Source organism: Myodes glareolus, chromosome 21 (assembly GCF_982192425.1).
Source record: "Myodes glareolus chromosome 21, mMyoGla1.1, whole genome shotgun sequence".
In the NCBI taxonomy this organism is placed as follows: Eukaryota; Metazoa; Chordata; class Mammalia; order Rodentia; family Cricetidae; genus Myodes; species Myodes glareolus.
In genome coordinates, this window is record NC_142046.1 from 57,790,726 (window position 1) to 57,812,453 (window position 21,728).

At 41.6% G+C, this 21,728-nt stretch overlaps 1 protein-coding gene across 4 annotated transcripts in view; it reads right to left on the reverse strand.

The window, feature by feature from the left end:
• Positions 1-21,728, reverse strand: part of Ccdc141 (coiled-coil domain containing 141) — a 137,823-nt gene that overhangs the window by 101,846 nt on the left and 14,249 nt on the right. For all 4 annotated transcript variants that reach the window (XM_087900092.1, XM_087900091.1, XM_087900090.1 and 1 more), the window contains one exon: positions 2,260-2,451. In XM_087900092.1, the coding sequence (XP_087756218.1) occupies positions 2,260-2,451 (192 nt within the window). The remainder of the gene's footprint in view (positions 1-2,259; positions 2,452-21,728) is intronic.

A 21,728-nucleotide genomic window follows, 5' to 3' on the forward strand; every position in this document is an offset into this window, starting at 1 on the left:
CGTCTCTTAGAATTCTAAAGAAGTCTGGCATGGTTAGTTACAGGGGATCACATGCACACCAGTGTTCACATTGCTCCTTCATCCATGTTCTCATAACTGATTTTTATAGATATTATTTCAAGAGAATTTTCAAAAGAGAAAAAAAAAACCATAGGCTATTTGCTGTTTTCCAGGAGAACATTACAGAAAGTTTACACGATATAGTTTATATCTCTCTTTCAGATTTTTAGACAAATTGTTTCAAGTGTAAACAAACAAGGCTCTAAAATTCCTTGATTTATTAACTCTTCTCTTGTAGATTTTTTTCCCATCTAAAACTTACACTTTTCTTTTTTTCTGTCATTTGAACAGAGTAGGAATAGCAGTGGGGATTTAAACAAGAGTTAAAGTTAATTTCATCATCTTTTTTTTCCCCTCATTGCTGAAACTGCTTTGCCACGGAGAAGCAGCCTGCAGATTCCATAACACTCTGCTTCCACTTAGCGCGAGGGGTTCAAGGCATGGGAAGCAGGCTAACAGGCGTTTTAGTCATCTTCCTAGACCCAATAAAAGCTCACTCAAGTGTACGGATAAGAGCGCCCCGTTGATCGACTTTGGCTTAGGATTTCCTTCTACTCCTCGCAATATCTGGAAGCAATTTCCACATCAGAGAGAAAATTAGCCAGCGTTAACACTAAACTACACCGAGAAACAAATATTGAGCCTATGTAAGGAGAAGACAATCTGCTGTACTCAGGAGCACTGAGTTTCAAAGGCAGTCCCATTTATACCCCTCCTACCGGGATGGGCTGAAACAGCTAGGGCTGCCATTTGGCTTCTGCAAGTATATTTTCACTGTCTTATTTCTTCTTTCAAGAAAGGAGATCATATAACCCCATACCCAAGATGGTCTGTAAAATGGTGTCAAGCGGTGACATGTGGCTCTTGAAAGCTACAGTAAGGGTTTTGTCCCTCTTCTGAATGAGTTCACGGCGCATGAGATTGTCCTTGTCAAGTTTTATGTTCCGTTACTAATCTTCTTGCCTTCATTATTCCAGATTTAACTCCTGAATTTCCCTCCTAAGAATGTCATGGTTTTCAAAGCTAGTGTTCTATCATAGTGAAGTAGCCTTTGGTCGTCAGCAAGAGCAGGCTGCGCCGCTGGACAGGAGTTAAAATGTGAAATTGCCAGGAAGTATCTTACAAAAAATATACATCTTTGGAAAATATTTGGCCTCATATTTTGAAATCTAAAACTTCCAGAAAAGAAAGAAATGTAAAATATAAATAAATAGATAAGTAAACTAAAGAAAAATTACAGAAGGAATTCAGTGGCCATTCATCTACGTCAGAACACAGCCCAAGAGTGGAGTTGTGTGAGGAGATCGCTGAGTGCTTGTAAGAAAACTCCAAGAAAACAAGACATGAGTGTGCAACCTCGGTTTCTTCAGAACACAGAACTGCTCCTGGACAGTGTCGTCCTGCTACTCCCAGGTAGAGCAGACAGGAGGGCGCTTACTTCAGCTGTCAATCAGATGGCTCTATGGAAAATCACATGCAGCTTGTTCTTGTGATTATACACTCTATTCAGGCGACCCTCGACCCTCAGACTATAAACTGTTGGGTGCTCTGGAGAAAGCTGGCTATTGTATGAGACCTTGGTCCACATCATTTTGGGTTCTGGGTAAAGATGGCTATTGCATGAGACCTTGGTCCACCTCATTCTACGTTCTAGGTAAAGCTGGCTATTGTATGAGGCCTTGGTCCACCTCTTTATAGGCCCTACTGTCTCAGGGTCACACTACTAACTACAGAAGTAACCTGAAGTCCAGGGTCTTTTTCTTCCTTTACTACATTTAGATAGGTTTAAACTTTAGAAATTCACCTATATTCCTTAGGATAATTTGCTATGAAATACTTAGTAATTAATTTCTCAAGTGAGCAGAGGAAATTTTAGCCAATAAAATCCTCCACAACAGCATTCCCTACTACCTGTGCAGTAAGAGGAACCCGACTCCATGACTACATTACTATCTTCTAAAGAGGGAACTAGATCAAAGTGGCATTGAGTTCCACTTAACTATCTATATTTATATGGCTGATGGTTTATATTTAAAATATTAACTTAATTTTTTCAAAATATACTAAATGTATTGCATATGTCTCGGTCATTCTGCCATTTTGAACACGCATACATATGTGTTTAAGAAGTCAAATATTTTTGAGTGTACTAGTTGTTTGCATTGATTTGGAGAAGCAAATGGTTTTTGAAACACCAACCTCCAAAGCACTTTCAAAAAACTCCGAAGTCAGTCCAAGGAGCTCCCTTCTTTTCTCAAGCATGGAGACCAGGGTTGCCCACGCTTCACCCAGAGTCCGGGCCATGGCATCATACACCTGACTTTGAGCCTTGTTAGCTTCGGCCGTCCTGTCTGCTTCTTGTAAAAGTTCCCATACACGATCTTCCAAGGCCTAAGTCCAGGAGAACAAAAGGTACAGTCAGTGTGTTGTCCAACATGAAAACAAAGCACCCCATTTTAAACACAAAAATACCTGAAACTATATGTATATGTATATGAAAAATATATGAAACTATATATGATCCATGAGTCTAGAAGATAATTTTGTTTTGTTTTGTTTTTTGAGACAGGGTTTCTCTGTAGCTTTGGCGCCTGTCCTGGAACGAGCTTTGTAGACCAGGTTGGCCTTGAGCTGACGGAGATCCATCGGTCTCTGTCTTCTGAGTGCTGGGATTAAAGGCATGCCACGACCACCCAGCTAGAAGATAATTTTGTAATTCATAAACCCAAATCATATTTCCTCTTTCTTCCATGTGAATGTTTCTGCTCTTATACCTACAAACATGCTCGATAGACTTGTTTCCTGACTTTTAAATTCTTTTGAAAATCTTCGCCAGCAACTTTCTCTAACTGAACAAACTGAACCTCCTTACACCGTCTTCACCAGGTCTACTGTTCACCTGACTACCCAGAACAGCTTCAGTAAAAGATGACCTTCATTCCCCCACTGCTCCACCTCAGCTCCCTTCAATTCCAAGATGCAATCATTAGCATAGTCCGCTTCTTCAAAGCCTCTCCTCTTGGCTTCCATCTCATACCTTGGCTTCCTTTCTTGTTGGTCGTCATGGCTTCCATCCCTTGTTGGCCATCATGGCTTCCATCCCTTGTTGGCCGTCAGGGCTTCCATCCCTTGTTGGTCCTCATGGTTTCCTCCCTTGTTGGCCGTCATTATTTCCTCCCTTGTTGGCCGTCATGGCTTCCATCCCTTGTTGGTTGGCATGGCTTCCATCCCTTGTTGGCCATCATGGCTTCCATACCTTGTTGGTTGGCAAGGCTTCCATCCCTTGTTGGCCATCATGGCTTCCATCCCTTGTTGGCCGTCATGGCTTCCATCCCTTGTTTTTCGTCATGCTCCTACTTCAGGCTCTTTGTCACCCAAGCCTCCTGTGTGGCAATGCCATGTGGATCTTCCTAACTTGAAAGTAGGGCTGCACCACTCAGCAGCTTGCAAATCTTTCTGACTGATTTTCAGGCAAAATTCGGTCAGAGCAAATCAGGCCTTGGTACAGAATTGGTCTTCCATTCTCACCTCCTTCCACTTCTTCTGTAATACTCTTCTCCACAGACAGTAATCCATGACTCGGCCTGGCATTCTCTCCCTCCTAGTCACACACCTCTCTTTATTCCACCACCCCTCCCCAGCTCACTTGTCTAAACAGTTTTCCCCGTTGGTCAAGACATTGGAGTTGTGGGTCTTCCCTGAATGAATTTAGGGCCTTACCCTTTTAAACCACTTTCAAGTATATAGCAATTGTAACGATTTCTTCTGGGCTGGAGAGATGGTTCAGTCATTAAAGACTGGGCTTACAACTGAAAATATAACTGTTTCTTCTGATTATAAAAGTAACATACAGATATTCCTTAACTTACAATGTTCACTATCATTTCAAGGCTCTTGATACTGGTACTAAACTGTCCTCTAGAAGTCTCGCACCGATCAATGACATTATATTTCAATTTGCTCTCGACTCACCCGCAGTGTCTACTAAGTCCCAGGGCAGGGACTTTTGTGCTATACAGTTACCGTCACGTGTCATGGGGTAAGAGTCACAGAAAGCAACGTTTTTTAATCTGGAGAAGTCAGGAACTCAGACTGAGGGCTGTGGACCCTCAGTATGAGAAACCACTTTTTAACAAGTCCAGATTTGTTGTCCCATTGTCCACTCTGAAACTGAAGCCAAAATGCAAGTAGAAGCATTGAAATACACCAGCGTCTAGTATATTATGATAAGCATCAGAAAGGCAAAACCGCAGTACCTATCAGTCTCTCTGAGATTACATTTATGGATTCCCAGGGATCTAGGAAGCACAGTTTGAAAACAACGCAGTAGAAGAAATATCGTAAGGAAAGGAGAGGGCAGGGGTATCGACAGCATTAACAGGCATTATATTTGAGGATAAATCTTCAGTGGGCATGGTCCATCACAAGAAACCATTCTGCTCTCCAGGCTTTTGGTCACCAGCAGGAGGTATAAGAATGGTGCTTCATAGAATTGATCTGAATGAATATTGAAGTCACAAAGCCTCTCAGAAAATGGGAGAGACTATGGTGTAAATAAAAGGGCTAGAAAGATATACTAGTGTAAGTTCCCACAGTGTGGTTTAGAAGTGAACACGAGACGGCTGAGAAAGCTGGAGTTAAAAGTGGAGTAAGCTACCAGGAAGCACCAGAGACACACCACGAAAACAAATCTCACACCCACAAGGGGCAATGGTACACTTCCCGGGGAATCACCACAGATAGGAAGGCTACTGCTACACAATAAATGGTGAGATAATTGGATGGGTTATTGTTCAGTTTAGAAAATAGCACAAAGATCTTCATCCTCACCACAGATTACTACATTTCCCTGATACTTCCACCTTTCTGATTTAATATTCATTAATAATTTTTTTATTCTGCTAAGGAGACAATTCAACATGAAGAAAATTCTGAGGCAATCCTACTTTTCATATATGAAGATAGTCTCTTTTCAACACCAACAATTAAACACACACACACACACATACACTTAGTACTTTCTCCAGAGAAAGAGACCACTTTTGGTAACAATGCAAAGCAATAATACATCAGGCCTCCTTTTTGACAGGCCCTCTGTAAACATAGTGACTCAGAGCTAGACACAGGGGCTAGGAGTGTAGCTAAGTGGTAGATCATACATGAGACTTTAAGCTTGACTCCCAGACCATAAACTAACACTGGGGTCCACAAGCTGACTCTACTACTTAGGACCCTGTACATTGCATAAGCCAGTCTTTCTCAGCATGTCTCAACCTTAAACAGTAATATCAATGTTATAAACTTAAGATGATTAAATGAGTAATCTACGTGAATCCCTAGCATAGATCCTGACATTAACAGTCAACAAATGTTAGATGGTATCTTTAATTATTTTTATATTCATGTGTACCTTCTCATTAATATTAATCAATCAATTATTCACTTATAAAACCATTGGAGGGAGGACATATGTGATCCTTGTAGGGACAAAGTAAATACTACTATACCCATCATAGGTAACAAAACGTTACTTCTGAGTTGAAGGGCCAATAATAAATACCCATAAGTGATTTCAGAAATGATAACAGTTTAATGTGAGCCTGAACATCAACAATCCACTTTTTAAAACCCTATTTTGAGAATTTTTTTTTCAAAAATATGCCTTAGCCACTCGTTTTTGTTTTTCAATTTTTTTTACTAATTCTCTATAATAAAGTGATTATTGTATGTATAAATACTAATGTATTCTCTATGAGGAATAGTTATTGATGCCAGATGCCTTTCTATATGCTGTGAATTGTTTTATTATCATTGGTTAATGAAGAAGCTGTTTGGCCAATAGTTGGGCAGAATAGAGCCTGGCAGGAAATCCAAGTAAAGATAAAAGGGAAAAGAGGGTGGAGCCTAGGAGATACCAGCTGTCACTGGAGAAGCAAAATGTAAGGTAACACCATACCTACATGGCAATACATAGATTAATAGAAAAGGGTTAATTAAGATGTAAAAGTTAGTTAGTAATAAGCCTGAGCCATCAGCCAAACAGTCTATAATTAATATTAAGCCTCAAAGTTGATATTTGGGAACTGGTGGGCAGGAGAGAAGCCCCCAGGTACAGTCTAGAAGCCATCTCATACCTACTGTTGGCTGTCGGACTCTAACCCAGTTCCTCTTTAACCACAAGAGAATCAGCAAGTGAGAGAAATGACACTTTAAATTCTTAATGTCTTTGATCACTGGCCAAGAATGAGCTTACTTCTCACTCCAATGTCTGCAAATTTTTATTCAGTGGAAACCATTGGGATTCTGGCTCCAGTCAGAAGGAAAGGCTCAGTTTGATGAAGGACGGTTAGATGTCGAGGAGACTGGGATTTCAAATCTGCTGATACCTTATCTTTCTAAACTACAGAAGGTGCTAGATGTGATGAAGTTTGAGGAACAGCCCAACTCCTGCTAAACATCAGCTACAAAATTTGTTCTCTGTGTTCTTGTCCACAATTCAAAACAGAATTCATTGTTGTAATTTAAGTAATATTTTGTGATTTTTTTTTACATTCATGAACATGGTCTTTTTTATGGAATTTTGCTACATGGTATAAATACTTAAAACTTGTAATTATCCATCCTTCAGTTTTATCTAGCTTATTTTAAGCTCTACAAATGTGCTGCATTCATTTATTTATTGTGAGTGGACAGACAGATGGGTGGCATGGTGAACTTACGGAAGTCAGAGGACAGCTTTTGAGAGCGAGTCGTTTCTCTCCCTCCACAGAGGGGTCCCAGGAAGTGAACTCAGGTTATTAGTGGAAAATCCTTTCCCTGCTGAGCCATCTCACTCGTCCTGAACTTTTTGGTAATTACCTATGACTAAGGTAGGTGCCTACCAATAGCCTACTATTGAGCTTCTCCCAGCTCTTACTTTCTTGATTTGTCTCAGAAGAGTTGACTCTCCTAGTAAGTTCAGAACTCACTCTAAGTGCATCTTTTGGCTGTGACACCCTGTGAGGGAAACATATCACCCCACTGGCCACTGGAGACAACCAAGGACTTCTACTTCCTGATTATAACTTCCCTTTCAAGTACATCTTCTCTGCATGGTCATCTCCCCTGTGCCCCCTCCAGAGATTCCTCTGTATCTTCTCTGCATGATGGCCTCCCCATGTCCCTTGGGTGTTATATACCCTGGGTGCCCCCTCTGGAGTCTCCTCTGTGGTCTTCCCAGACCCTCATTCCTTCTTCCTTATATGTGATTTCCTAGATAAGCTCTTCATTCACTTTGGTGTCACCTTTAAGTCATCAAAAGTGACACAAGGTCACACGAAATATCATATGGAAAAAGCGGACACTGTCTAAGATGACAACATTTTCTAATCTATTTTCAAGGTCTACAGGAAAAAAAAAAAACAAACTCTGTCCTTACTTTCAAAAACAAGTGTTTGGGTCCAGCCCCCATGGGGCCTACATGTTCCAGGGTAGGGGCTTGTGGATTAGAAATGCCAGACAGAACAGATAGGAGAGAAAGAGACAGAGACACAGAATAGAACTGGGAGGGTAATACAGTGACTACTGAACTTGCCTACATTTATTTTCCATATGCTTATATACCCCAATCCAAAAAGAGGGGGAAAGAAGGCAAAAGTCTGCTTTAACATGATACAAAGAACAAACAAGGCAATTACCTCTTCAGTACCTGAAGCGTCAAGCAGATATTCCCTGAGTTAAGTATTATGTTGTTTAGGCAGGACATGCAACAATTGCACCTTAGGTCAAGCATCCTGTAGGCAGCCACTCCCTGGGTCAAACCTCCTGTCATCTCCTTGAAGGAGCAGGAAATATGCCTGAACTCTCTGACCTTTGGTCAAGGTGGAACGGATCCACCTCTGTGGGCCATTTAATACCCCAAAGACCAAGTAAACAAAGCCTAGGTCAAGATATCTTGTTAGCAGTCACACCTTAAATCAAACCTCTTGTCAATAACCTTGAAGGAGCAAGAACAGGCTCGAACTCTCTGACCTCCAGGCAAGGTGGAACGGACTCACTTCTGTGGGCTTCCACAAAGAAGCCACAACATTTTCTCAGATCTGAAGAATCCATTCTCAAGTTGAAGAAGCCTCAGGGTAACCACCAAATGAAATACTCAGATTAATTGACAGCAGCAGCAATATGTTTTTTTAGTCTAGTTGTTTCACAGAACAAATGGGGTGTCCGGTTTACAGTGTAAGCAGACTTTGTGTTGACAATGAGCTATGGCACTTTTAAGACGAGCAACTCATGAAAAATGAGTGGCCTCAGGCCTCGGTCAAGGCCAGCTTAATTTAAGTTTCCCTTTCCCGCTTGGCTGGCCATTAAACTCGGGGAAAGTATCTTGGAATTGGATCAGAGAAAGACATTCTGGCCAACATCATAAAGCTTGTTATTTAAAGAGTCGCTGAAAGGAACGACTTTCCCTTTAGGTTGCAGAAGCATGGAAAACCAAGGCCATTCTGCGCGTCTCCAAACAGGCACTCTATCTCTTTAAGTGTGGCTTCGCAATAGTCAGCTTTAAGTAGAGCATATTTTATGGTCATTGAACCACCTGAGCTGCCATACAGAGCACAGAAAAGATTACAGACTTCCTTTTCAGCGGAGCATTAAATGGCACCCTGAATAGCAATTTACTAAAAGATCAAATACATGCGGCGCATCCTGAATATGTAACCTGACAGGGTAGTCTACCTGGAACAGAGACAGGCAGTCTTTTTGTTTATAGAAATCACCTTAGTTTTACCAAGGGAACTGGAAGTAATTAGTTTAGGACCTTTGGAAGCAAAGAATAATGAACATTCTCGGAACCGCAAGTAGTTAAGTTTAATTATTTTTTTGTCAATCTCTAGCACGCAGCATTGGGGATCCACTGGCTTTGCCATTCCTTTTAACTAGAACATTCTCCATGTTTGCTGTTGTTTATTTAAAACTCCATTTGCCTTCAGTCTCAATGTCAATTCTGCCCCTCCATGAGGCCCTGATCCCACATCAGCCAATAGTAATTCCTCTTTCTTGTGGCTGCCTTTGTCTCTTCCCACCTTCCTTTCTTGGATGTGGCATCGCAACTGCACACGCTCAGGAGTGAGCGCCTCACGCTTCCTGTAGTTGCTGAGTGAAAACGAGGCCTGCCTTGTTCATTCTGTGCTGCTCCTCTGACAGTATAATCTTTCACCGTCAAGAAGCAGCTGCCTCAAGGGATAAACAGCAAAACCAAGTGAAATCAGTGTTTTGAAATTCATCTTTTAAAGACAGGTCATTTCAATGTTTTCGGTTACTGATGCCTTAGAAGGGAAATCATTAAAATACAAATTTGGCTGAAGAAATGGTGCATGTGGGTACACATTCTTGCTCTGCATGCATGAAGACCTGAGTTCTCATCCCCAGCACCTATGTACAGCTTGCATGTGCCTGTAACTCCAGTGCGGGTGGGGTGAAGCAGGTGGATCTAGAGTTTATTGGTCAGACAGCCTATAGAAGAACCAGCTTCTGATTCACTGAAAGACCCTGTCTCATGGCAACAAGGCAGAGAGCAAGAGAAGGCATTCAACACGCTGCTCTGGGCTTTACATGTGCACACACGGGAGCTCACACTCACAAATCTTCATGTGTATATCATACACTCCCCCTTCCTACATACACTCCCCCTTCCTACATACACTCCCCCTTCCTACATACATCATTGTGCCCACCAAGCCAATTCAACATTATATAACAAAAGTTCCATTTGAGCCAAATGTTTAATACAAACCTCAATAAAATATTTAATATATGTTCCAGATATTTCTACATAAATATTCTGAATATTTGATGAACCATCCAGGGATTCCAGAAGTCAATAAAATATGCGCATGGCCTATCCTGCCGATAAGAAAAGCATCTTCTCTCTTACAAAGTAAATGTCCCTGTAGCCTTTAATTCGCCTATGCAGACACGGGCAATGAGAGAGAGCAGCTTCTCTAAAGGACTGTCAGCTGAGACCTTACAGTTACACACATAGACTGCTCGGCCTGAGGATGTCTATCTTTCCTGAAAGCAATTCCACTTTACGAACTCTTCCTATAGAAAGGATTAGCACCAGGAGGTGGTGGCGCACGCCTTTAGTCCCAGCACTCAGGAGGCAGAGGCAGGTGGATCTTTGTGAGTTTGAGGCCAGTCTGGTCAACAGAGAGAGTTCTAGGACAGCCAGAGCTGTTATACAGAGAAACCCTTTCTGGAAAAAAAAAAAAACCAAAAAAGCAAAAAACAAAAAAAGGAAGGAAGGATGAAAGGAAGGAAGGAAAGAAAGAAGGAAGGAAAGAAGGAAAGCATTTAGCAATGCATAGGAAAGCAAAGTTACTTATAAGCCATTATGTGTTTTCTTTCCTGTTCTCTTATTTATACCTTGCCTCAGAAAAGTAGAATAGCAGAATGAACATTCTACAGCAGGCAATTATACTTTAACAATCAATACTGATTATAATGAAAATTCAAGTAGCATCAGGACAGTTCTTGGCTATTCCACAGTGCTTGGAGAATCATTTACATAGGAACAATATGAGAAAATGGCCTCATATTGATTAGCAATGATGACTGTCTTCCTTTATCACTTAGAATCCAGAGTTCCCTAGACCACATTTCCATAGTACAAATGCAAGTATGGATTTTTGGCCTCCTCGACTATCCAAGAAGCTTGACAGCTAAGATCTGAAAGCATCGCTTTTATATAATTTAGTTGTTGAAGTGATGGTCTCACACATGTACAGTCTCTGCCTGGGTCAATTATATCTCAGGCCCTAAGGACCATAACACACTATGCTAGGGCAGATTTAGGGCAGATTTCCATACTGGAAATCAAGAATCTCTGTTGCTGCCTGCGATGAGCCAGGGCTCTCTTTCCATAGGATCAAGAGCCTTATCTACAGAGAATGAGACCTCTGAGTCTAGTGTATGCAGGAAGTTCTGGGTCACAGCACAGAGGAAAATCACGACAACCCTAGGTTGGATTCCCAGCTCCACCAGAGGCTAGAAAGGCCCCTAACTTTTCTGAGATTCTGTTTCCCCGCTGGCAAAAGACTCCACACCTTAGTATCTAACCAAAATGAGACAGCGTTGGAGAAAGCAGCCTGGGCAATGAGTCTGGCTGCTTCATCTGTACTCAGTCTTCATGACTCCCTGGTAACTAAAGGTAAAGACTTCAGGGTACTGCCCGGGAATGTGCAATGTTTGCTTACGGATCAAGGTTTCAGTGTTTCCTGATGGCAGCCGTAAAAGCATTAACTGCTGGAGATTAAATATGCAAACGTGTGTGTGATCCAGGGAGGTGAAGCAGAGCTGGACATTCGTGGCGAATCCTTCCCTTGTGCTGGCAAACGCCAACAAGGTTACTTTAGGGAAGGGCTGGATTTGAGGGCTTTCTTTCTTTAAGTATTCAGATTACTATCCCCACACTTTGGAAAATAATCCAGTGTGGGTACAAATGGAACTGGAAGACTTGTGGGTCAGGGCGTGCCCAGCCTGCCACAGAAGGGATATTAAAAAGAAGCATGATCTTCTCCCTGCCACTATCAAATTACTGAAAAAAAGGACCACTAAAAGCTAAGTTCCCCAGAAAGTTCATGCTCTGGGAAGGAAAATCAAAGGAAGAGACTCCAGAGTTCAGGAGTCACTAGAGGCTGGACAGTATGATAGGCAGGACTAACCCCATCCAGGCTGCTTAGTCATGTGTACTCTGCCTCTCTATTCAAATCTGAATCTTATGTCAGTGCCCTGAAAACAGCCATGGGAGTCATTAGACCCCCTTAATGTTCATCTTCCCAATATGGCCACACTGAATATACCATCTTTCTCTGATTTGCGCTATTACAATTTTTTAAAAAAAAAATAAAAATAGATATTGGGGACTGTGGCTAAGTCTAGCTTGTTGGGGCTGCCAGGGTGACCAAGTTTTTCCCCTAAAGAGGTCGGGTGACAAGGAAGGCACAGTAAGAGGGAAGCAGGGTGAACTGTAACAGGACTTTTTGTTCCTTGACTCAAAGGCAAACAAGAGCACTTTGCTGATAACCCAAAGGAATGATAGCGGAATGTGTGACTCAGAGTGGGCCTGGACAGGAAACACATGAGCAGGTAAATATGGGGGGGGGAGCTCTGGCCATCGCCCCACTTCTGTACATCTTCACTGACTCCTATATTATATAACCACCAAGCCTCAGTCTTTACAGGTAGGAAATAGGCGTGAAGATTGCCTTCCTCACAATGCTGTTAAAATGGGATTATGCATTGTCGGCGGCAGGACACCGCCGAGCACAGCTCAGCCTTCCGTAAGTCAGCCGCGCAGTGCTATCACTGGTACAAACAGTGACAAAAGTATATTCACACGGAGTAAACACCGTGGAAATCACAGACTTTCTTTTAGAAAATGAAATGTATTTTTTCCTTCGCCCTTTCTGCCCGTTAAGTTGTACCGACATGGAGGGCATGCGCGTTGTGTGCAGACAACTGTCTGACTTCCAAATCCTTTTCTGGTCAAAGAGAAACAACATACGGTCTCTGAATTCTGGCTAGGAAAACCTAGCACGTGTGTGCTTGGGGTGTCATGCCATGCCCTGTCAATAAGGCTGCCCCTCACTGGACTGGCACACGACTCAAAGGCCCGACTCTGCTTTCTGTCTCACCTGTGCCGCCCTGACCATGCCGCTGGGAGAGCCCTGAGTGCCAAGCTCACGGTGGAAGCTTCCAGTAGCACTCACCTGAAAGCCTGGGGGTAATTAAGAATGTGCGGTCACACTTTTGCTGCACGCCTTTCTGTGCCAGAGTCAAGTCAGTAAGATATCAGATTGTTCTGCTGTCAGACACAAAGCAGGGACAGACAGACAAAACCCTGGAAAATTCTAACACTGTCCAACTGCAGCAGTCCATTTGGATTTAAAAGCAAATGGGGACTTTTTTTTTTGCATCATTTTTCAAACCAGAACTGCTAAAAGAACTACAAACAATTCAATTATAATGACAGCGCGGCAACTTTTATCTTTCAAAGCTTAGACCTTGTATAATTAAATGTAAATAAAATCAGGTATTTTTCCTCTCCATTTACTGCGTCGTAATTGTTATTCAAAACCATTTCTTTTGAGCAGTGAAAGCCGGTATTTTAGAAACATTTCAAATGAACCCCAAACCTCTCCACCATTACTTTTCATAAATGCATTTTCTTAATTTTTTTTCTGCCCTGGCATTTGCATATAAATGACTCTCCCAGGCCCGTTCTGTGAATTGAAGTAAATAATGTAATTAGAAATCATCTACAGGTGTAGGGCTGAGATTCCTAATAGTGTTTTTGTTGTCTGAGGGAGCTTTCTGTACCCTGGGGTTTGTTTAGGTTTTCCTACCTTGCCTCCGGCTCTATGCTCTTTTGTGGGACTGGAAACAACAGACCCCGGGAGACTTATCAGGGATGCCATTGTGTGTTATTCTGGGTAACTTGAACTCCTCAGGCTTGATCAAAAACAAAAACAATAAAGAAAATGACACATTCTCTAAGACGTGATGAAAGCAAGAACATCAGGAAGTTTTTATACCAAGCGGAAGAGTAAATAAACATATGTAATAAGCTAGCATCTGTGCTGGGGAAGAAACACAGCAAACCGGAAGCAGCCGCTTGGGACCAGAGTGCGGCCTCCTTCCCTCTCCTTCCCTCCCAGAGACTTTTCTCTTTTATCCACTTACCCTGGCAACCCCACTGTTTCAAAGCTGTCCTTAAAAAGCCACCGAGCTCCGTGAAACCATTCCAGCTAAATTCACTTTTCTCCCCCAAACTCGCCTACGTTGCTTTCGTTATCAGCATCCTTCATCTGGGGAGTTAATTAATCATCTAGAGCCTTGATGTTGTGATTGCAGTTCTGTAATTGCTCCATGGGCCTATCAGGGTCATTTTGTTCTCTATGCATTATACATTACAAACGTCTAGCAGCCAAGACTGTCCTTTACATTTCTTTCATGTCCTTGGCAATGCCAAGCACAGAGCAGGCAGACAGAATGGACTTGAGCCTGCTAGAATGTGGCCATTCTGTTGCTACGGCAACTTGGTTCCTCTCCATCATACAAAGATCCCTAGCTGTAACATTGATATTACTGGGTGGTCTTATCGAATGAGGTGAGAAGGAAGTCACATCACTGTTACACATTGCCTCAGTGAGTGGGTTCTCATAATCAAGCCAATGACTGAAGGGCTTGCGTCTGAGCCCCGTATGGCACAAAGGCAACCATAACAGGCAGGGGTTCTAGGACAAGTGTTTCTTAACCACGAGAACTGGACTAATAACTTGTCTGGAGCATGCATTAGTTTAATGTAATCGGGATTAAAATACTGATAGGGTAAGGGACTAGAGAGGTAGCTCAGACAGTAAGAGCCTTGACTGCGTTGTCAGGGGATCTGTGTTCAGTCTCCAGTACATAATGATGGCTCAATCATCTGTAACTCCTAACTGCAGTCCCAAAGGACATGACATCCTCTTCTGTCATCTGTGGGCACCAGGTACACATATGAGACACATACATACACGCAAGCAAGACACTCATACATATAGAAATCGATGAACTAATAATTTTAAAATGCTGATGGGGCTATGGGGATAACAGCTTGGATCTCCAGAACTCCCCTAAAGCCAGCTATACATAGTTTCCTGTCTGTAATCCCAGCCTCTGAAAGTGGAGTCGGAGCATCTCTCGAGCAAGCTGGCGAGCTAGCAAGAGCTGTATCAGTGAGCTCTAGATTTGCCTGAGAGTCTGCCTCCTTGGAAAAGGTAGACGATTCTGCTCATTGGCTTCAGGCCTCCATATGCACTTGTACCACACATATGTGCCCCACACATGCAAAGATACAAAGACATACATGCATACTACATATACACATACACCACATAACACATGAAAATAGAAGAAAATAAGTAAAGTAGTGATAGTTACAAGTATTCAACACTGATTGAATGTAACCTCTGTCTTAGATGCTTTAAATCCTTCAGCTCCTAGAATCCTCACATCTACCTTCTGAATGGGTGTGGAAGCTTACAGGCACAGAGAAACTGAGGCAGTGTGGGACTAGTAAATTCCCAAAGGTGGTATTGCAATATGACAGCACGGATTCATGACTGGGCAGGAAAATCTAACAGGCCCCATCACTAAGGTGCTGTCTCTTATTGACTTAACCCCAGGTGGCTATTTTAAAGATGAACAAATCATACATTAAAACATATAAGTACATTTTATCTTTGAATTTAATTTTAAAGTATAAAAGGCAGTTGTCATAGATCAATAAATGCCCACTGAGTTAACTTTATCCATAAGTCATGATGCAGATTCAAAGTTCATACAACTGATTTAGACAAAAGGTCACCAGATAATAACTTAGTATTACCACACAGTCTCTATCCAGAGGAAAACTTGTAGTATTATGAGAAGTTCATACATGCATAGATATTCAAGTAAACCAGTATTAAAGACAATTCTAAATGTGAGAGCCAAGGGTACCAATTGCAGAACACCTTTCTTTAAGCAGAGTCTTACCCCATATGGGATAAGGAAGGGGCATTTTTCAGGCGCACAGGGTGGCGTGGGTGCAAACACTGTGTAAGTCAGGCTTGCCGCTCCCTACACAGTCCAGGCTCACACGAGCCCAGCATCTGGGTGAGAAGCACTGCACACAAGTATGTGTTGAGAAGCTCCAGCGGAGCACTGTGGGAAAAGACAGGCAAAGAGCGGGGCAGAGCTCAGCCAAGACTTCACAAGGGAGGCCGCTTTGGCATTCTGAAAGGAGGTTATCAATAATTCACTTGGAAATCCATCCTCCAGCTCAGTTAGAAGAATAATGATACAAATCAGAAACACTAATAGTATTAATAATTAATCAGTCCCACCATGTGTTTTAGGAACTAGAATGTTCCATACATTAATAATTGATTCTTCCAACCTCAGGACTGGGGAGTTTAAGAAGAGCAGGTCTGTGAACTCCATTCCGGCCATCTCTAGTGTATTTCTTTACCTGGGTTTGATTTTTTTTTTTTGTATGTCTCTTTTGCCTACTTATAGAGTGGATATGCGTTCATTTAGTCCTTCACTGATTTCTTTAACATATAATGCAAACACAGGGCTAGGACTCAGAGACAGGGCTGTGTTCACAGTCCAACGACCAAGACAACATGAAACAAGTCTGTTTCTCGAGAACAGAAATATACCAGAGTATACCGGAGTGTACTGGAGGGAGATGACCATCTATAAAAGGCACTCAGAGGAGAACACGGGCGATAGCAGAAGAAAGGAATATCCTAGAGCGTTCCAGGACAGCAATCATTTTCTGACTGCCAAATCTAACACAAGGCACCTCCGATGTGCTATTGTTTATAATATTAATTTATATTTTTATCTTGGAATTTCCTTTCCCTCACACTCAGATGCTTTGCCTCGGATTTTCCATAGTCTCATCTCTTGTCTTTCCTAAATTTCTGTTTAAAGAGAAGGAACTGCTTTGGCTGACCCTCGCCAACCAAACCCCTGCTCTCCCTATCTCACCCCACCCCACCCCTTATATCTCCCTCTCCATTTTCAGGTCATGTGTGTCTACTAGCCTTCCCATCCCCCTTCCTTGATACCTCGCTTCCCTTCTCATGAGCTCATTCACACATAACTAAGCACATATTTTACAGACTTCCAAGCTGGGCCAAGGGAGATAGCTTCACTGATAAAGCACTTGCTGCATAAGCATGAGGTCCTGAGTTTGATCCTCGGAATCAACATAAAACAGCCAAGTATGGGTGGTGTGGTTGTAATCCTTGGTTGGGCTGGATAGGAAGAAATGGGCAGGTACCTCTTTGGGTCTTATGAGAAAGCGAGCCTACCCTACTTGGAGAAGCTCCAGGCCAATGAAAACAGTCTCAAAAAGCAAGGACGACAGTATCTGAGTAATGACATCTGGGGTCAATCTCGTACACATGTGCACCCACGCACACACATACAAATGCAAAATAGAAGCTGGGATCTACACATGACAAAGAACATATAGCATTTGTGTTTCAGAGCCTGAGTTAGCTCAAGAGAATATTTTCCAGTTCCATCCTTTTTTTTTTCTCTACAAATTTCACGACAGCATTTTTCTTTAGAATGGAATAAAATTCCATTGTGTATATGCACCACATTTTAGGTATCCATTCATCTACGGATGGCTATCTAGGCTAATTCTATTCCCTTGCTATTGTGAACAGAGCAGTCAGACATCAGGAAATGGCTTACTCTTACTACCCCTCATTCTTTTCGATCAGCACTTGCAATTGTGGGTTGATTACGCCCGAGACCATCCCAAACGGTAGCACAGCTCTCTAGAGCACCGCGCATATTGGATATTCTGATGCTAAATGAACAGCGATGTAATGATGTCAGTGGGGTATTTTTTTATTCTTATCCTACAGGCTTAAGGTGTGGGATAATCTTTGACCATGCTCTTGCTCTTTATGTAAAATAAATTGATACCGAACTATCTTGTCTATAACTCACTGGCAAAAACATCATTTCTACTCTCCAAACATACTGTGCTAACTACTCTATCAGAGACTTTTAAATTTGATCCATGTTGCTAACTCCCTCAGAGTGGGAGTGTAAATTCCAATGTTAATTCTATCTACATATTTAAGTCTAGCAATTTTCCATTCAAGTGCACCCTGTAAATAATTACAAAGCAAACTGTCACTTGACTATGTTGTCCAATCTGCCCCCTGCTTGACTAGCAGTAAATCCGATCTGCAGCCCACTGCACACTGTCTTCTGGCTCTAGCACATCTCCTCTGCACGAGTGGAATCTCATCTTTGGATCCACGCAGCAGGGCTTTTCTGAGCCTTTGTGTGTCTTGTCTATATTTCCACAGAGCTGTTGATCTTGTAGCTGATCAGTGTTTGCTGACCTGCTAACCTGTAATGTTATTTTGACTCAAAATTATTTTTAATTTTAAAATATATAAAAGACTTTACCAAATATCTACCTTATTCATACAAGTAATATTTATAAAAATTAGCATACAAAGACGTTGGTTTCATTATTTTTTCCAAACAAAATGTGTGTTTGCTCTTCCTCTTCTGCCGCTTATATGCCCCTCCCCCTCTCCTGTCTTTCCCACCTCTAGTAGAACTTTCAATCTTTATTTTCCTCTGTGACCTTTGGATCTCCCAACCTTTTCCAATAGCTCCTGTCTTCCTGCTCCACGGTCTCCTACCTAGCTAAGTATTCTATGCCAGCTCTCATGCTATCTTATTTACATACGCACAAACATTAAAAGTTATGACCTGCACCTAGAGATAACATGTGATTTTTGCTTTTTTTTTAGGTCTGGGTCACCTAATTTAATATACTATTACTGCGAATTTCATAATTTCATTTTTTTCACAGTTACTGACTCTCAACCCTACCACATCCATGTCTTCCATATCCAAATACTGTTAAATACTCTCAACTCTTGAGCTGTCATCTCTTCTATGGAGTCGCCCTTCGGCACTTTGTAACATACAGTTTTTCATATATTACCTTGCAATTTCTACATTTTGGGTACTAATAATACCCCTTACATAAAATGGGGTAGCAACAGTCTAGTATAACCTGTTTAGGCATCTTATACATGTGAATATTTCCTATCATATAAGATTGGTTTAAGTATTAAGTACTTAAATACTTAAAAGTTCAGAATGTATAGGATGATTGGCATACATTAGATGAACATAGGAAACAATCATTACTACATCTTAAGCTTTTTGAAAGAGAAGGAACTTTTTACTGAATGTTTTGCATCCATAGCCCTGAGTCAGGTACACACAGGATATCTCACAGGTACACAAAGGACCGCGATCTGGTACCTGAGTCATGTACACACAGGATATCATCTCACAGGTACACAAAGGACTACGATCTGGTACCTGAGTCAGGTACACACAGGATATCATCTCACAGGTACACAAAGGACTGTGATCTGGTACCTGAGTCAGGTACACACAGGCTATCCCACAGGTACACAAAGGACTGCAATCTGGTACCCGAGTCGTACACACAGGATATCCCACAGGTACACAAAGGACTGCAATCTGGTACCTGAGTCGTACACACAGGATATCCCACAGGTACACAAAGGACTGCGATCTGGTACCTGAGTCAGGTACACACAGGATATCTCACAGGTACACAAAGGACTGCAATCTTGTAGAAAGTCTAGCAGCTATGGAAAGACATTATTTTAAAGATTAGCTAGGGTTTTTTGTTTTGTTTTGTTTTAATTGCTTGCTTGCTTTGCTGTGGTTGAACCAAACCTCCACTACTGGAAGGAATGGCTCGTGCTAACTAATGACTGCACAGGATGGGAGAGTTGAAAATGTTCCACCCCTCTGTCCTTCGCCAAGCTCTCCTGTAGACCAGCTGTAAATCTCAGGTGATACAGAAAGCACCCTTTCTTCCGAGGAAAAGAAAATCCAGCTTAGCTCTCTGACTTCTGACTCATTCGTATCCACCACTTTTTTTCAGGTACACAGCTTGGGGCCTGGATCTGAGGACCAGTTCCCTTCTGAGGCCTTCAGGTGATACTACTGCCTGCCAGATTGAGAGACTTCACCAAATATTTCAGCTTTTACCCCATTTTTACATGTGATACCCAGAAGGCTGATCTCTTCTTTCCCAAGCCCAAGATATTAAATGAAAAGAAAAATAGATGGAACACGCCAGTTATTAGACACTATATTTTTCAGCAATATTTGTGCTATTCTTTATTGTTCAGAATTTAGACCATTATATATGATATGAATGAAAACCAGTCAGATGGGAAATATTTATAAACGAATTAAGCAATACAAAACACTCCAAGGACATCCTTAGTAGGTATTAAATATTCATCACTCATGTAGCATAATTGTTAATGATCTTTTAACCATCATTAAGCATAATATATTTAAGAAATTCTTTCAGTTATTTTTAGTATCTGAATTACATTTAGTCTCTAACATCATCATTACATAATATAACGATGAGAAATCCACTGAGCAGTATCTGAGCCATGAATGATCAACAGACAACAAATTAATTACATGTAAAAGCGTTAATGAAATGTGCAGCAAGGCTTCCAGACGCTAGAACCAGACAAGGCGCCATTCAATTACTGTCTGCTGCTGCTGGCTTTTCAAACTGGAGCGATGCAGTCTTCTCCTTGTTATTTCAAACTCTCATTGCATTTGCCTTAAAATTTATAATTTTAATTGTGTGTATAGGAGATGCCTGTCTGGTGGTCTGTGCAGGTGAGTGAGGGTGCCCACAGAGGCACCACATCCCATGGATCTAGAGCGAGCGGCAATAACGTCGAGTGCTAGAAACCTAACCCAGCCTCTGAAGGAGCAGCGCTGCGTAACCACTGAGCCATCTCTCCAGTTCTAAAGAAATTACCGTTTAAAGCAAAAATCGGTTTCCAAACACATGCACAAACACATTCACACACACACACACACACACACACACACACACATAGCCTCGAAAGTATTACATAAGAAAAATAGTTTTATTCCTCCTGTGACCTTATTTGACAACACTGCCTAACTGACAAAAATTGACCATTGGAGATAATTGACCATTTTTTAAATTAATGTCCCCGATAAAGCTATCTAGTCACTATTTTCCTCTGTGGACTTCCATGCCCTGGCCCATTCACTTCCCCTCAAGCTAGAAAACAAGGTGAAGACCTCACCAGCGGTAGACTCCTCTACTCCCCAAACCTACCAATGGACACACGGTAGCACAAATCATTTGTAATGCAGGTTAAAACTCCAGTATCTTGCTGACTTCGATGCAATATTTCATCTGTAATCTTACCATGATTGCTGGCTAAATGGTAATATTTTGTGTATATTGGAGTAAATTAAGCATATTATTAAATTACTTTCACTTGTTTCTTTTTACTTTGCTTTTTGATTAGGTTTGGTAATTTATGCTCTCAAGGACTCGGTTCATTTCCTCTAAGCGGCTGGATTCATGTATATACAGATGTTCTTGGCACTTTCTCATTATGCGTTTAATGACTACGAGATTTACAGTAAGACCTACTTTTCATGTCTAATATTGGTAATTTTTGTCTTCTCTCTCTTTCCTTCTTAGTCTGGCTAGAGGATCATCAATTTAATTGACCTCTGAAAGAGAGCTGGCTTTTGGCTTATCGATTTTTCTATTGTTTCTGTTTTCAATTCCATCGATCACTGTTCTTTGTAGTTTCTTCCATCCTGCTTGCTTTGGTTTTAATTTGCTTTTATTTCTCTAGTCTCTTAAGCTTAGATCAACTGAGGATATTTATTCTTTACTAGATAAGCATTTAACATCCTAAAATTTACACATGCCCCCTTCAACATGCTGAATTACAATTGCAGCTTGCCCTTGCAGTTCACATTATATATTCCCATTTATCTCTGCTCTAAGAAGTGTGACGCTCTAGCAAAGCATTTTCTCTTCAACACATTAATAAAAGTTTAATGGCTGATGGGACCACTGGACCAAAAACATTCAGGCACCCAGAAAGCAGTAAGCAATAGCCTCGGGTTGTTTACATTCCTCTAGTTCCAATTACGGAAAACTCAGGGTGTGTTTGAGTTGACTCGAGGGAAAACATACGTTCTAT